The sequence below is a fragment of the Spodoptera frugiperda genome, chromosome 26 (assembly GCF_023101765.2).
Source record: "Spodoptera frugiperda isolate SF20-4 chromosome 26, AGI-APGP_CSIRO_Sfru_2.0, whole genome shotgun sequence".
NCBI classification, from domain to species: Eukaryota; Metazoa; Arthropoda; class Insecta; order Lepidoptera; family Noctuidae; genus Spodoptera; species Spodoptera frugiperda.
The window spans coordinates 4,190,414-4,207,388 of NC_064237.1; the positions used below are offsets into that span (position 1 = coordinate 4,190,414).

At 36.0% G+C, this 16,975-nt stretch overlaps 3 protein-coding genes across 5 annotated transcripts; 1 reads left to right on the forward strand and 2 right to left on the reverse strand.

Moving 5' to 3' along the window:
- Positions 1-7,653: 7,653 nt before the first annotated feature.
- On the reverse strand, positions 7,654-8,618 carry LOC118264428 (uncharacterized). Its single transcript, XM_035576926.2, has 2 exons — positions 8,387-8,618; positions 7,654-8,062 (listed from the first exon to the last, which is right to left on the reverse strand). The coding sequence occupies exons 1-2, from the start codon at positions 8,487-8,489 to the stop codon at positions 7,872-7,874; spliced, it is 294 nt and encodes a 97-aa protein (XP_035432819.2). The 5' UTR covers positions 8,490-8,618; the 3' UTR covers positions 7,654-7,871.
- Positions 8,619-9,196: 578 nt separating this feature from the next.
- On the reverse strand, positions 9,197-14,893 carry LOC118264144 (luc7-like protein 3). 3 transcript variants are annotated; one of them, XM_050704651.1, is made up of 10 exons: positions 14,590-14,893; positions 13,465-13,581; positions 12,434-12,629; positions 12,250-12,347; positions 12,001-12,152; positions 11,694-11,831; positions 11,190-11,612; positions 10,990-11,099; positions 10,829-10,911; positions 9,197-9,693 (listed from the first exon to the last, which is right to left on the reverse strand). In XM_050704651.1, exons 2-9 carry the CDS (start codon positions 13,567-13,569, stop codon positions 10,865-10,867), a joined length of 1,269 nt encoding a protein of 422 aa, XP_050560608.1. In that variant the 5' UTR covers positions 13,570-13,581; positions 14,590-14,893; the 3' UTR covers positions 9,197-9,693; positions 10,829-10,864. The 3 variants fall into 3 exon arrangements, with proteins under 3 accessions (XP_050560608.1, XP_050560607.1, XP_035432445.1); XM_050704650.1 differs by lacking the exon at positions 13,465-13,581; XM_035576552.2 differs by lacking the exon at positions 14,590-14,893 and having other exon boundaries at positions 13,465-13,768.
- A 618-nt stretch (positions 14,894-15,511) lies between these two features.
- Positions 15,512-16,588, forward strand: LOC118264145 (charged multivesicular body protein 6-A). Its single transcript, XM_035576553.2, has 2 exons — positions 15,512-15,985; positions 16,201-16,588. Exons 1-2 carry the CDS (start codon positions 15,683-15,685, stop codon positions 16,516-16,518), a joined length of 621 nt encoding a protein of 206 aa, XP_035432446.1. The 5' UTR covers positions 15,512-15,682; the 3' UTR covers positions 16,519-16,588.
- The last annotated feature ends 387 nt before the right edge of the window (positions 16,589-16,975 follow it).

The following is a 16,975-nucleotide window of genomic DNA, read 5'->3' on the forward strand; positions in this document are numbered from 1 at the left end:
CGAAGCTTAAAATAGATTTCGACATCAAATTCTCAGTAAATTTCAGATTCAAATATTCCATTTAATTTGATTAGTAACTTCTACAGTCACTACTCAATATTCACAACCAACCTATCAATAAAAGAGCTAAAAATATACCTACATCGACAAACAAACAAACGACTTACATTAATATAAGGAAACCAAATAAAACACGTTGTCGGAATAGAGTTGAAAGAGCCAATAAGTCTAAGAGCGACCACGAGAGCAAGACGAAGCGACGGCAACGTAACTTTTCTTAAGCATTTAATCGCGAGCATTAACTAAATGCAACCCAAGTAACTTGTTTCTTAATTCACTTAAGTCTGAATACACTTTTAAACGGAAAACTGGTCAGTAGACAAGTAGACAACTACATGACAACTGTAACTTTGTCTTGTTTATGTTTATTTGGGAAGGGATGCAGAAATATCGAGGTTCTTAGGGAATCGGGGATTGGGAAATTTGGGAAGGGGGGGATGGCTCCTGTAACCTCACGCACACAACACAAGCGTTGTTTCACGTCGGTTTTTTATAAGGCCGTGATATTACTTCGATCGAGCTGGCCCATTCGTGCTGAAGCATGGCTCTCCCACACTTAAATGTGTACCTGTATTATTATTATTAAATGTGAAATTTTCTACCTATGTATAATCCTAATATATCACCACAAAAATAATATATAAATACCTTACCTTCCTTCCTTCCTAAATATGTACAAGAAAAATAAAAAATAGATCCACATTTAAAATAGGGCAACGACTACTATCAGTTAGATAGGTAGACCATGTATAACAAAATTAGCTCATAACAGTAACTATTTAGGCAATTAGTTCCAACATTAGGTACGAACTAATAAGAGATAGTGATTATGTTGCCGCTACCGTTCACAACACTCATGAAATGGACCGATTAACGTGGAACGTTCGAGGTTCGATTTCTCTATAAATAGGATACTTAGGGATCTAGTACCTAACTACCTACGTATATCTCTATATATAAGGTTCAAAGAAGATAAATACTAACTAACCGCCGTACTCAGAATCATATAATGGTTACTTAACCCAGTCCTTAGCAATTGTTTTCGGAACATTATAGGTATAGTTTAAGTAATTATTACATGTCGCTGAGTACGGCAGTTAGAAGATTTTTAAAATGAATCACAACTAGCTAATGTTGAATGGGTAAGTTAAATAACTATTGGGTAAACTCAAACTCAAATCATTTGTTGCATTCATGTATAGGTACATAGATAATTACATTAGTTACATTAGGCATGGCAACATACATAATGAGTCAGTCAACAGGTCAGTATACAGCTTAACACAAACATGATTATTATAACAAAACTAACATAACAATATTTTAATTAAATATCAATATGTTGTCACAACTATTATATGTTATTTTAACAAATAAATGAAATTGTGTAAGAGAATAAGTAGATAAGGTATAAAACATTAGGTACTATTAAAATACCAAAGCTCTATCAAAACAAAATCAGTCTTCAAACAATTGCTGTAAGCGTTTCCATTGAAAGGCAAAAGGTTTAATCTAACATCTACATTTCTAGGGCAATTGCTCCTGAGCCCCAAGCCTTAATAAGCACGTTAGTAGTTACATTCAAGTAGAATTATTTAACTTACGTAAATAGGTACGTGATTGCCTGCTGAATTACTTGGGTTCACAACTCGAGAGTAAAATATCTAAGGGGAAAGCTATTTGGCCCAACAATAGACCTTTAGACTTAGAGAACGGAGAGAGAACTTTTACTCAGTACAAAAGTCAAAATAAGTAAATTTTCTAGCTTAGCAAGTATCTAAACTATGTAGAAAACCTACAACAATTTGTTTTAAGACCATTTTATTTAGTAAGTATACTTACGAGAACTTTACCTACGTGTAAATTGAAGTAATTGTAACTGGTTTCTCTCATTTCAGTAAAGCTCATTCCTTTTGCCTAAGACAAAAATACTAAAGACTTCTTCGTTACCAAGTAAGGACGGGATTTCAGAAATGTCTACCTATACGTACAATGGTCCTACTCCTATAAAATTATACCTTTTACTTAATTATTCTGAATCTTTTCTCCGTCATGACGTTTAACGAGACTACAAGACTATGAATAAAATTATAATTTGCGAGCAATGGCTGTCCCATCATTAAGATGAGGATTGTGATAACCTGCGTTTCCTCGTCATTGTTGTAAGACTTGAAGTTAGGCTCAAGTAAACTTCATTAATCTCGCAATTTCTACTTTTTGTTTACTTTGTTCTAAAACACGACACATTTCTTATAACAAGACTTATTAAGATTATTATATTAAGAATTGATCTAACCTAGGCTACCTAAATGTGTACAATAAAGCATACCTATATAAATAAGATAGGTAGATAGGTACCTATTTTTTGCTCACTACATATTCATCTAAAATCCATTTTCTCTACCGTGAAACCATAATATACGAACAATATTCAATATTTACAATGGCCTTTCAGGAAGCTTATAGCTTAAAGCACCACAAACACACAGTCACTGTCTATTTAAGTGCGTAGCTTTATGAATCCACCGACACATTCGTATCGCATGCTCACACCGAATGTTCGCAGTTCCTATCATTTAGAATCATATTTGATGGTTGCGAGTTGGCCTATCACGATCGTGGAGCACTATTAAGCCGGGAATTTGTCGTTAAACCCGAAGCGAGTGGCACGTACACTCTCAAATTCGACAGCACATTTGCAATCGAAGTTGAATGTGAAATGTTATATTGGCCCATTGATGTATCTGTGTATAGAGATTCTAGATCTACGATCTACGTGTGCCGAACATTATTCCGGTTCCAAAGATATCCACACAACGTCTGATCGTTCACATTTCATCGGCAATATGCATTCTGCGGCTGGCTACGTACGTCAAGCTACGTTGCTCCGTTTGCTTTTGTGAATTTAATTTGATAAAGTGCCTTAAAGTTTGGTAGAGGTACCTTATCTATTTTAGGTTGTGAAAAATAAAGAACCGAATCGAATGTCTATTTTCAAATGATATTATGATATTAAATATAAATTACCTATCAGCGAAAAAGACTACCAAAGTAGACAAGAAGGTATTAGACTTTATACCTAAAATGACATAGCTAATTTGTAACAACAACAGAATGACACCAGATGACCAGAATCACGACGAGATTAAACAATTAGGTTAGTAGGTACTTAATATTGGATGGGTCCAGAGCCCGGCAGGCAAACAGAATCAAGAGACCTTGAAAACTATGCGGTCTTAATTGGGCACAATCACAAAATTTACATAACACACTAGATTGTAACTGACCAGCTGCGGATGCTTACAACCATATCACGTTGCGTCCTAACTTCATTAGGCTGCTCTCACAGGAAGAACCAAACAGCGGACGAACAAACTCCAAACTAAATTATCGAATAAGCTTGTTATGCCCTTGGCTTGGAGACTCACTATTCCGATCTGAAGAAGAATCTTTATATGGATCAGTAGACGACAACACACAAAGAATGGAATTTAAATAAAAGTTTGTTTAAATCATTAATTAATGATCATCGGCATTTCTAATCTTTGGGACGTAGGTACACGTATACATTTAATAACCATGAATTTCTATCTTTCATAAAGGCATACTAATCAGACAGAGGTAATGAAACGCAAAGTGCTACGATCTTGGCATACTTCTTTCGCTCCATCCACATTCATTAACCCCTTATGCAAGTGAGCTGATTGTGAATGCAAAATACTTACTGACCTACTACATACCTACACAAAGGCATGAAGAGGAGTAAAAGAATTTGTTCTTACTAATTTACGAAAATATCGAAGTGTACTAAATTGTCGGTTGGATTATTCGGTGCTTTTAAAAGATATACGAAGCATGTAGAAAGGATGGATGAAAACAGATTTACGAAAGAAGTATACAAGGCAAATATGAGTGGGACCGTCGGTAGAGGGCGCCCCAGACGGACATATAGCGACCAGATTGGCGATATATTGCCAAATTAAAAGTACCTTTAACCGACGAGCATGCATGAAAAGACTGATGACTGTTGATGAAGCGAAAGAAGTGTGTAAGAACCGTGGCAATTGGCGTTCCATTGTCTCTGCCTACCCCCATGGGAGACAGGCGTGAGGTTATGTATGTATGTATGTATGTAACTACACGCATTATTCTAAGGTAGGCCACGCAGAGTCTTAACCCCACAAGCTGGTCTGAAATACTCCTGAAATGTCCCAACAACTCAAAGTTGTTAATTTAGTTAAGAAGTTTTGTAAGTAATTAGGTACCCTCGTCCTCGTCGTCTCGGAATGAATGCATTTAGACATATTACTGTTCCTACATGCCAGTTAAGGTTAGCTTATCTGGTTATTTCATTTTGAGACAGGTGAAAGTCCAGACGAAATTACACCATTCCTACCTTGTGGCAACCGAGTCAGACAAATTACTTGTCCTCACAAACTAAGGGCATTCTAAGAGAAATTAGGACTAATGTCTAATGTCCATAACTCAGATTGCCAAACAAGGAACCATATTTAATTACCTAACAGGTTAAGTACTCGTGCGTGCGACGCCACGCGACGCGTCGTGTTTCTCGCATACCCCAATGAGCCATCAGACAACCACATATGGGGTCCAGTAGGGCTGATGCCTGATCCGGAGCTGCGGACTATCTACTGGGTTTACCGGGGCTCCGGCTCGAAAATCAGAAGTAGGAACGTGGTGGTTTCTGGTAGGTAAGAGTCAAACACTCCCTCTCGCCTTGCCCAACGCCGCCGGAGAAGTAACTAATTGGATGATTTTTCCCCTTAAAAAAAAGTTAGGTACGTGGTCCATTGAAGTACTTAAGTTAATTCATTTTCTAGAAACAAAAACCATGCCTCCTTTAAGTTATAGTCGACCAACAGGCACCATATCGAATGAGGAGAGAAATATCGAAAACAAGCTAAACGTAAAATAAATAACCGGGAATAGATACTTGGACGAAACGCTATGATGCATAAACGAGAAGGCAACGTGTTCCGCTAAGCTTCACTGGGTTGCATGCATTACCATAATCCGGGCTATATCGATCTCTGCTTCAAGCCTTTTTAATAGAATTACGTTGAATTTGCTGCGTGCTCTGACTAACGCCGATATAAAAGGTAGATAGATAAGTAGGTAGGCATGAATAGGGATGTTGTATAGAGCATAAGTACCTAGTGCCTTCGTATTTAATAACGATAATCTCGAGTTACATTCGAGATAAAAATGTCACTCAGTGCGTGTTATGTCCTAACTAGAACTCGACTGAAGGTTACGGATTTACGGTCCCAAACTTTCAGTTTAAAATCTTTGCAATAAAAAATAGTCGCGCTAATAAATAAACTAAGAATAGTTTACTTATAAACTGACTTAGACCGAGCATAGGTATTCAATATTCATATCTAATGGTAGTCAGATTTAGGCCACAACTACCCACGCCTCCTAAGTGTAATCACCGCGATGTCACATACCTACCTATCCACATACGCATATTCAATAAATCCGGGCCTAATCATAAAAAGGGTAGCCCTACACACAAACCCAAGCAGACAACCGGATTTAAATAAAATATTTTATAAAATAATCCCTAATCGGCAATATTGAGTACGGGAACATTGAAATAAAGGCCGGGCCACATAAAAAGCCTTCGCTTGAGTGTGCGCCGCAAAGCGACCTCAGCGAATCGATTGAGCAACAGGTCTGTACCAGGGGCTTCAGTTACCTTGTACCTACATACACAAAGTTATGCAGCGGCTTTTGGATGTTCCACTGCCTTTAGGAACCCATTAAAACCCGCTGAGCTGTGCATTGTAAATTGAATTAGTGACTTTAGTGGACAATAAACATGCTAGTATCTCGTGTTTTGATTGTTTATCTAGTGTATTCTATTTCTAGTGCAATGTGTTCGATTTGGGATATAAGGTTCAGTAAATTGCTATTGGCTTTTTTATTGATAAAAGCAACAAATAAGTAGAGTCGGTTAAAATGTGTACTAGGTTCAATTTATGAATCTTTCATGGAAGACCTAACTGTATAATCTATTAAAAAGTTTAAAACATACAGTTTTCTTTTATTTGCTAATTCGATTGATTCGATATTTTCGTACTATACATAGGTAGATAAATAACCTAGGGTTAGGTACTACGTAGGCGTCTAATGCTCAGCCTAAAGTTTCAACAAGCAAATAACTAAACGTGGAGTAGATTAGGAAGGTAAGGTACCTAGGTATTTAGCTAGATCTAGCTAGAAGTCTAGTACTAACAACTCAAAGGGGTTGCATTAAAGTGGGTTTGCAAACTTCATACGAATATTTTGATCACGTCCAGTGCTCTGTGAGCTTAGAATTCTAAATCCTTCAACAGAGGTAAGTAAAGGTAGGTACTTATCCGTACATGGGCCCTTACCCATGTACGGGTTTAATGCAGTCTAGAGAAAAATAAATTCAACCAAATATTTTTCAATAAAGTATGATCATTTTTTTAAGTTTTAATTTTAAAAGTTCCCAAGTATGTACAAAAGACGTGCTAGGCTTCCCTTCCATACTTAGATACCTAGATGATATAAAGTCTTAGAAAGAACGTCCTAGACCCGTATGGCGTGTCATCAGATCACCACATATGGGGCCCAATAGGGTTACCGGGGCTCTGGCTCGAAAAGTAGAAGCAGGAACAGAGTGGTTTTTAGTCAGTAAAAGTCTGACACTCTCTATCACCACACCCAAGTCAGGAAAAGTAATTGTGTGATTTTCGTCCCTCAAAAAAAAACTAACATACCTAAAGTCGTTGTCGTGATGTGGTAACAAAACGAAATAGTACCTAACAACTATCCATTCCTAATCGCCATCAATCTCCTTAGACAGGATAATACAAGCTACTAACATATACATTACACTACTTTTTGCAACATTCGCGAATAGTTGCTAGCCAGGATAAATAGGATAACTAATTGAATTGTGTTTTTACCTTATGAGACTCAGATACGATCTAATCAGGCTGTAACATATTTGTGTCAATAAGGATTATTTGAAGATTTGCGATTTGAGATAAATTGATTACCTTGATGATAATTATTAGATAAATAGATACATATTGGTTTCCCTGCAACTGGTAATGGTATAAAGAATTGATTACTTGGAACCTACTGAACCAAATCATTGGAAACTTAGCATTTAGTGCAATACTAGATACTTACACACGGTTCAACCACTCTGCTCGGCTCCTTTTCATTATAGTGTGATATTTTATAGCTTATAGTATGACCTTCATCAATAAATGAACTATCCAAGACAAAAGACTTTTTTATCGGACCAGTAGTACCATAGCTTAGTGTGTTCAAAAACACAAGCAAACAAATAGCTCTTCAGTTTTTTTTAACCTCTCATATGCCGCATATAAGACAACAATAGAAAACACATTGTATCTCACGTGGATCCACATTCCAAACATACGAAGGGTTCAGAACCAAGACTTACACTATATTAGGAAAATCTATCTATAAAAACTTTCTAAATGTCATACTTCAGGATATTCCATATAGCCAGCAGGTTAGTTAAATAAAAGCCCGGACACATACATATAAATAACACACAGGTAATTGAAGTCAGCAATCAATTTAATTAACCAATAGTCTTAGATACAACTCAATTGTACAAGATAATGTCATACATAGAGTTATGTATATTGAATTCATAATTTATGAGTTACATTTAGAGATTAAGCGCATTGTAGGTTGTCGTCTACAACGCGCTTAACAAATTTGCTCATGGTCGGTGACAGATCGCAAATGAACACAGAGAAAAAAAAAGTTAGAGATTAAGGTAATTCAACAGGTTGATCAAACTTAATAGCTAATATATCTGGAGTTCGGAGTAGGGCTGTGGACATTGTGAAGCAGGCAGGAGTCTGTAGGTTGCGGACGATGATCTCTGAACCATCTGGATGCCACGCAGCAAATACAGCATTCAGTGTTGTCTTCTCATATGTCAGTATACTGCAGGGTTTGCCTAAGGACAATGTCAGGGAATGAATGTGCTGTTACATTTATTGATTACGAAATATTGTATTTAAATACAATAGATACATCTTTATTGTTAAATACAGATTACTTCTTGGATATATATATGTTATATTCAAGATTATATTTATATGTTATATCCGTTACTTTCGAGTGTAACAACTTTTTCGTTATTTAGATTAGTTGAGAATTTTTAAATAACATTCAACAATTTTGGCTCAGAAATAGACCCGGGAACATTTTTCGGCAATTTCACACACAATCTATCTAATAACGAGCCAATAATATAAAATTAAACATAATATTAACCTACCATTAAGTTCCCCGATTGCTTTCAGAAATAATTCTCGTAGTGTTGCTGCAGCGGCCTGTTCTTCTGTTATTTTACTATCACCGGCTTCAGTAGTGTCGATCATGATATATTTTTTTACTAGATAAATGTATTTAACTTGAGAAACTAATATTTACAATAATTATTTATCGATAGTATGGAAACACACTGTTTTGTTTTGATTTGGTACTTGACACTTGACAGTGACCACTGACTTTGACAGTTCAGACAGTTGTGAAATTCGTAAATGCATGAGTCTATGGTAAAATTCCGTTGTGTATTGCCAACATCAATCGTTTATTTCACATAAAAGGAGTTCATTCTTTTATTCAAGTAGATAATAGTTTTTCACTACATTTAACTACTTTACTTAAGCAGCTTTTGGTTTTCTTATTTAATTCCTTTTGAAAGTAGTGTATGCAAAATACTCTTATAAGTACTTGAAGTACTGCTGACAAAAAAGGGCATCCCTTTGTCCTAATTTTACAAATTTAGATAACTCCACACAAAATCCAATCGTTTATTTTTTCTATTAATAAAATTATGCCAATGCGAAACAGCTTATTATTATTACCTCACAGACTTTTTAATTTGACCCACTTCCATAGATCACACTAAAGCTAAAATGATTCCTTTGCGGTTAACATCTATATTTCCACAATCCACAATTATTAATTAAAAATTGTTTAATCTCACAATCTATTCAAGTTAACTTTCATGTATGAGGAATATAATTGTCAAAAATGAAAAATGGGGATGGGTAAAATTCAGTACAAGAATAAAACTCAAAAATTGAATTAAATAGTTTAATCCTTCAAGACATTGGCTATCAGCTCATTCCCAACATACACAATAAATCATGTTAACATCATTACGATAAGTAAGGATAAAAAATAATTTGATAAATACCTGATGACTCCTCAGAGGAACTGGTTTACAGAAAAAAACAGTGACCTTCCTAAAGATCAAATATCAGTGATATCTACACTGTTACAAATATTTAAAATCTAATCGGAAAATATAACAACAAGTCCACTTGTAACGCGGGACTTTCGGCTACATGCATTTCATTAACCAATAGTTTTGGTGCTAACATTGAAATTCTTAATAATACGTGTGACTATTCTATGTCACCTCGAAACCGATGGCCAAGTGTAGAACGTCCGGGACGGCGGTGCGCCTCGCCTCTTCTGTACGGGTGCTAATTTCAAATGTACCTCTTTGATGTGATGCTGCTGGCGCATGGCGGTAGCAGCGAGACTCTGGCTTCTTCCTCTATGGCTTTCCAACTGAAAAGTCCATGGAGCAAGCTAGTAACAGGTACTTAGCAGCAGGAAATTAAGGAACTGACTTGTCAATGAGTAATTTATTAGTAAATAAAGACACTAATGAAATTCGATTTATATTCTGATAAAAACTATGCATTACAATAAATCATTGACATTTCATTTCACTTTGGATGTTGGGGTTTAGGTTAATTCATAGTATGACATAAAGTTTCAAAACTTAAAATGTTACATAAAATAAAAATTAAAAGCTAAAATAGGGATGAAAATCCATGAAACTTGATGCCACTTCAAACAATATTTTGGGTACCTGGAAATACACAGTAGATGATGTGCTAACAGCATCCATAATGTGATACATAGAGCACCAATATGTGAGCTCCAGAAAAGTCTTCGTAGCATAGCATTGTTCATATTGTGATTGCAATGCAACGAAAATAAAGAGTTAAACTTTACATTAAACAGAATTGTTTTAATAACCTACAGTATCACAGACACGATAAAAGTTAAACTAATGGTATTAACACCTTCCCATCAAAGCCTTATTCAGAAGAACGCGTATCCTAACAAATACCTGCGTTCGGCCCGAGTCGACTGGCGACAAATGACGACGACGAAACATAACATTGTGAAATACCTCAAAACGACGTCGAAGTGGACTGCTCGTCTGAATGGACCTTATTGGAAGATCGCCTTTGTAGTTACTCTAACACCCAACAAACGCGTTAGATGTCAGACAAATGTAAGGCGATCAACAAATAAGTCTTCTCCCATTGTTGGCTCTCGGCAACTATCAAAATACCAATCAAATACCTGCCAAGTCCGTCGGTGTGACGACAACTATCGAATCGAGAGTGCAATGGGTGTCATTACTCCCCATATGTTTGCCATATACCGAAGTAATATTTTGGTATGCTACATATAAGCTGTAAAACAACAGTGTTCACTTTATTACTTGTAATTGTCTCATCTTGGGGAGAGGATTGAGTAGTGTCAGTGTGGGTGGGTTGATAAAATGTTAGTTTATTGGTTATCTGATGTCAAAATGTAGTGACATGGGTATGGGGTATGTGTCATTGATGCAGGTACCTGGATACTACGCATTGGTAGATGTTGAGGCGTAGTGCTGTATACTTACCGATTTCAGGCGCATTTGTGATACCTCAGTCATTAGCTAGTGGCGGTCGCGTGAACGTCGCCGCGAGCGCTCGTGAGGGGATCCTGTAACAAAAGCAGGTCATTAATAGTTTGTGTTAGTTTCTTCACTTGTATAATTTAGTGTAGTTGCCAAATACTAACTTCTGTCCTTGCGGTGCTTGCGTTCGCGCTCCCTCTCCCGTTCCTTCTCGCGATCCCTCTCTCGTTCCCGCTCACGGTCCTCATGACGGTTGGTCTTTTCTCGGCTTGATCTGTTAATAATAACAATGATTCATAAAATCAGTGAAGTGAGTTTTCCTTTATTTAATTGAATAGATATACAACAGGACTTATTGACTAACCTATGTCGTTCCCGCAGTTCTCTTTCTTTCTCACGTTCCCTATCCCTTTCCCTATCCTTTGGGTCCCTCTCGCGTTCCTTCCTATCATTATTCTCCCTATCACCACGATCCCCACGTTCAATGCGTTCACCACGTTCACCGCGTTCAGAACGTTCAACGCGTTCACCGCGTTCACCTCGTTCAGGGCGGTCACCACGATCACCACGGTCGCCGCGATCGCCACGATCCCCTCTTTCACTCCTATCTCTATCGCGTTCTCGGTCACGTTCCATTCGTTCTCTGTCGCGTCGATCCGACCCAAGCCCTCCACTACGAGAGCTGCGTTCTTTTTCCCTCTCTTCCCGTCGTTTCCTCTCTTTCTCTTGTTGTTCCTTTTCCCGCGCTTCGTTCATCTCTTCGTAGGCTTGCCGCAGTTTAAAATAACTGAAAATAAATAAATATTAAAATATACTTTATTGTTATGATATACAGTTTAAAATAATATTTAAAGTAAATATATCTTACCCAACATGTTGTTTCCCAGACAAATGGTCGTCAATACGCTGTTGTGCGTCCCCGACAATGAGGAACGCACCACACACCGGACAAACTTCCATCTGCTTTTCTTGTGCGGCTGCTAACTCAGCCGTCATAGACCAATGACTGAAACATTAAAGACCACTATTGTACAGTTGAAATTTTCGAGATCTATAGATACCTAATAATAAACCTGATTTACAACTTGAAACCTTAAAGAGGTACTGAATAATAAACATTACTTATATACAAAGCTGCAATTTTTCAAGCTGCGCAAATAAACAATATTATTAACCTATTCTCCTGTTGTTTCAACAGTTGTTCCTTCTCTTCTTTCAGTCTATCACAGAGCTTCATGAGGCCTTGTGCCTGCTCCACATCTCCACGAGTTCCAGCTTCTTCAGCCTCCTGCACTAATGATGTTATTTTTTCTGATAGTAATTGCACCTGAAAACAAAATACATTTTTATAAGTATATTCTGTAAAAAGGTTGATAGATATCATAGTAAGACTTGAATAAGAAGGAAATTATGAGAGACAGTACCTGTTCTTGGTTTTTCTCAGTCTGGGCTTGGGTCATAGGAGGTCCATCAGGCTTAGAATTCATGAGCTCCAATCTTTGTTTACCTTTTTGGATTTTTCCTGAAAACGGACACAAGTTATGAAAACTTCAATTCTGGTAGTATTATAGGTATTTTATTTAAAAGTTTATAGTTGTTTCTACTTACTCTCAACATCATTGATCATATGACGACAGAACCGTAGAAACTCTTCCACATATTGTGCTTTCTTATATGAGGTCTCAGCCTTTTCAAACAGTTCTTTAACTTCATCATCATGTACTTTAGGACAAGCACCCAAGTCAGCTCTAGTGTTCACAAACAAGTCATGCGGACAGAACTTCACCATATAATATTTACAGTACTGTAACAACACAAAATAATATTGTAAGAATACAGTATAACAAAAATGTTGTTAAGACAAGATTAGCAAATTAAATGTTGTTTAATGCATACTTATTAATGTATAAGAGGAATTTATCTTGATATCTCTATGTAATTACTAATGATTACAGACCAGATTATAAATTGTAATTACATAATAGCATATATGCTAATGATCATGTTTAGCTGTGGTGTTAATTCATATTGCCTCCTATTTAACATTTCAGGTCAAACATTTTTTGTTAATGAATAGAAGCATGGAAGATTATTAAGAACAGTCAGATATAGCCTTAGATCTGTAGTGTATTAACAGACATTTCACATCAAATTAGGTCGAGCTATATATGAAAATCCTAATACAGGTTGTTTTCAGTAAAGGCTCTCAATATTTAGCAAAATCAGTTTGAAGATAAAACCATGTAAAACATGTTTCTATATTAAGAACATCTTTATTGTGCATATTTTTAGAGCATCAAATATGTATAGCGCATATTTTATGACATTCTTGGTGCACTTCAAAGCATTTCAGGCTTTTTAATACGTATTGCCTGATTTTATTGGCACCTTGACCCTGCGTATATTAAAATCGCCAGAATTTAGTGAATATGTTTTTGATGATACCAAATTATTTAGGCTCATATAAAATTTATAACCGGTGCAAGTAAGTTACGGAAAGTAGAATCCACTAACACATTTCATTCATGCATTTTTTATCGTCTGCGTCAAAATGCTATCAAATGATAACCTAAATACCATATACCAATATTGTTGCGCCTGAAAAATTGTTTATTGTAATAAATAAATATATGGATTACCTCAGGATCTTCCCAATTCGGTTTCTTAATCTTTTCGTTTGGATTTGTATTCCGATGTCTGCCCATCAACTCATCGAGCAGCTGAGCAGCCGCCAGCACCGCCATTGTGGTTACTTACTTAAATAATTAACCAAACGAATCGAACAGCGTGTCTCAATTTGAATGCATAATAATAAACACTAATTACAGTTAAGTAATATTATAACTAATACATTACAGCGTACTAAAGACAATGCAAAATGCAAAACAATCGTGCCCTTCAACAAGCTCACGCTCACGCAGTCAATGAATGAGTGAATGAATAGCTTGAATGAACGAATAAAGAGCGAATGAATGAATGAAAATGTGTTCCAAAATAGTGATTGACCAGTTTGTTTTGTAATGTGAATGGTAGGATTGAAAGCATTCTCAATCCGCAATCTTTATAGTACGAGTTTGTTTTACGAGATAAAAAGAGAATGTATTGTTTATACGCACCGGTCAATCAGAGAGCCGAACACGTTCTCGTTTCATTTTCGGTCAAGTTCTCTGGTCAATCATTAAAATTTTTGAGCAGTCATTCATTTGATTTCAACCCATATTTAGTTCCATTCATTCATATTTTTGGTTACTCTTTCATAAATCCGATCATCTAATAAGTTTCCAATTTTACCAATTGGCAATGTTTTGCTTCACAAATAATTTACATCATTAATTACGAATTTCGGGTTCGATTCCTGTGCTGAGCAAACCGGGTAAAGTACCTACTGTTTCGCCCGGTTGTAATGTAACAGAACCATAAGACGTCAACTGCTGAAGGTTTCCCTCAGTGCCATCCATATCATCCGGTGAATTATGCGTATTGGATTTTTGTTTTGCAAATTGGAATGAATATGTTTCTAGTTACGTCAAATTGGAATGAATATGTTTCTAGTTACGTCACCATCACATGACATAACATTTTGTCAGTGTCAGTGTCAATCAACTTGGGTGTAAGTTACGGAAAGTAGAATCCACTAACACATTTCATTCATGCATTTTTTATCGTCTGCGTCAAAATGCTATCAAATGATAACCTAAATACCATATACCAATATTGTTGCGCCTGAAAAATTGTTTATTGTAATAAATAAATATATGGATTACCTCAGGATCTTCCCAATTCGGTTTCTTAATCTTTTCGTTTGGATTTGTATTCCGATGTCTGCCCATCAACTCATCGAGCAGCTGAGCAGCCGCCAGCACCGCCATTGTGGTTACTTACTTAAATAATTAACCAAACGAATCGAACAGCGTGTCTCAATTTGAATGCATAATAATAAACACTAATTACAGTTAAGTAATATTATAACTAATACATTACAGCGTACTAAAGACAATGCAAAATGCAAAACAATCGTGCCCTTCAACAAGCTCACGCTCACGCAGTCAATGAATGAGTGAATGAATAGCTTGAATGAACGAATAAAGAGCGAATGAATGAATGAAAATGTGTTCCAAAATAGTGATTGACCAGTTTGTTTTGTAATGTGAATGGTAGGATTGAAAGCATTCTCAATCCGCAATCTTTATAGTACGAGTTTGTTTTACGAGATAAAAAGAGAATGTATTGTTTATACGCACCGGTCAATCAGAGAGCCGAACACGTTCTCGTTTCATTTTCGGTCAAGTTCTCTGGTCAATCATTAAAATTTTTGAGCAGTCATTCATTTGATTTCAACCCATATTTAGTTCCATTCATTCATATTTTTGGTTACTCTTTCATAAATCCGATCATCTAATAAGTTTCCAATTTTACCAATTGGCAATGTTTTGCTTCACAAATAATTTACATCATTAATTACGAATTTCGGGTTCGATTCCTGTGCTGAGCAAACCGGGTAAAGTACCTACTGTTTCGCCCGGTTGTAATGTAACAGAACCATAAGACGTCAACTGCTGAAGGTTTCCCTCAGTGCCATCCATATCATCCGGTGAATTATGCGTATTGGATTTTTGTTTTGCAAATTGGAATGAATATGTTTCTAGTTACGTCAAATTGGAATGAATATGTTTCTAGTTACGTCACCATCACATGACATAACATTTTGTCAGTGTCAGTGTCAATCAACTTGGGTGTGTTGTGTAAAAATAAAATTAAATCAACAAAGGATTCCTCTTGTAAAATACATAAATTACTTATGTAGATAAGGCTACAACATATTTTATACACATGCGTAGTATTTAAGAAATATAAAAAATGGGTTCCTTATTCGGTAAACATAAAAAACCTGCAAGCAGAGTGACTGAACAAGATAAGGCTGTTCTTCAGTTAAAACAACAGAGAGATAAGTTAAAACAATACCAGAAGAAAATAGAACTTAATCTCGAAAGAGATAGGCAGTTAGCGAAGAAACTATTAGACGAAGGGAAACGTGATAGAGCCAAATTGTTACTCAAAAAGAAAAAATACCAAGAGAAACTTTTACAAAACACTGATAATCAATTAGAAAAATTAGAACAGCTTACGCATGATTTAGAGTTTGCGCAAATCGAAGTCCAGGTATGTCTTTGTGATTTATTGCGACTGTATTTTAATATCGTAAGACAACTAATCATAGCTATTTTCATATTGGTTGTTTTGGTAAACAGTAATGTTTAAACTCTGTGATGGAATATTAATTCGTAGCATGTTTAGATTAAACTGAAATGTTCCATAAAATCCACTAGTTTTGTAAACTTTACTTAGGAATTTAATTTTTGTTTGTATTATTCTAGGTGATTAATGGTTTGCGAACGGGTAATGAAGCTCTGAAGAAGGTCAATGATATCCTAAATATTGATGAAATAGAAAAGATTCTGGATGAGACCAGGGAAGGTATAGAGAAACAGAAAGAAATAGATGAGTTGATCTCTGGACAGCTTACTGAAGAAGACGAGGATGCCGTTGAAGCAGAGCTGGAAGCCATTCTTGATGTGGGTGACCAACTCCCAGATGTGCCCACAGAAGATTTGCCAGAGATTCCAAAAGAAAAGGAACAAGAAAAACCTCAGAAGGTCAAAAGGACTCCTGTCAAATTAGCAGCCGAAGCTTAAGTTAATATTTTTGCTAAATGTATATAGGCTTTAAAGTATAATATATTTTTTAATCAGTCAGTTTTAAAAACGTTTTTTATTTGTTTCCATGTTGTTAATACTAATATCTTTATTTTTTGCTTCACTGTCTCCAGTAAAGTTCTATAAACACAAGATATGTGCCACAATGTTTGCTATTGGTGTCACTTTTTATGCCATGTGTGTTCCCAAGGCACAGGACCTCCCAAAAAATCGACGTGAAATACCGCTAGCGTTGTTTCGCTGAGTGGGCGAGATAGGTAATCGAAATCACTTGTTTTAATTTGGTCAGCAAAAACTCAATGCTAGATACATTAGCAATACCAAGTAAGTAGTTTCAGATTCGATATCCATTTTGGGCTAAATATTTAGATTTTTTTTTTAAATTTTATCTAGCAGGAAATCAGAAACTGCCCTGTATCATCTGTAACATGAGATT

What these genes read in the sequence shown, in the direction of transcription:
- LOC118264428 (XM_035576926.2), bottom strand. Translation starts at nt 8,489, where the DNA reads ATGATCGACACTACTGAAGCCGGTGATAGTAAAATAACAGAAGAACAG. An exon ending in AGCAATCGGGGAACTTAATG is followed by an intron (nt 8,063 to 8,386) that starts GTAGGTTAATAT and finishes CATTGTCCTTAG; the next exon opens with GCAAACCCTGCAGTATACTG.
- LOC118264144 (XM_050704650.1), bottom strand. Translation starts at nt 14,694, where the DNA reads ATGGCGGTGCTGGCGGCTGCTCAGCTGCTCGATGAGTTGATGGGCAGA. An exon ending in TTGAAACAACAGGAGAATAG is followed by an intron (nt 11,832 to 12,000) that starts GTTAATAATATT and finishes TTAATGTTTCAG; the next exon opens with TCATTGGTCTATGACGGCTG. An exon ending in TCTGGGAAACAACATGTTGG is followed by an intron (nt 11,613 to 11,693) that starts GTAAGATATATT and finishes ATTTATTTTCAG; the next exon opens with TTATTTTAAACTGCGGCAAG.
- LOC118264145 (XM_035576553.2), top strand. Translation starts at nt 15,683, where the DNA reads ATGGGTTCCTTATTCGGTAAACATAAAAAACCTGCAAGCAGAGTGACT. An exon ending in TTGCGCAAATCGAAGTCCAG is followed by an intron (nt 15,986 to 16,200) that starts GTATGTCTTTGT and finishes GTATTATTCTAG; the next exon opens with GTGATTAATGGTTTGCGAAC.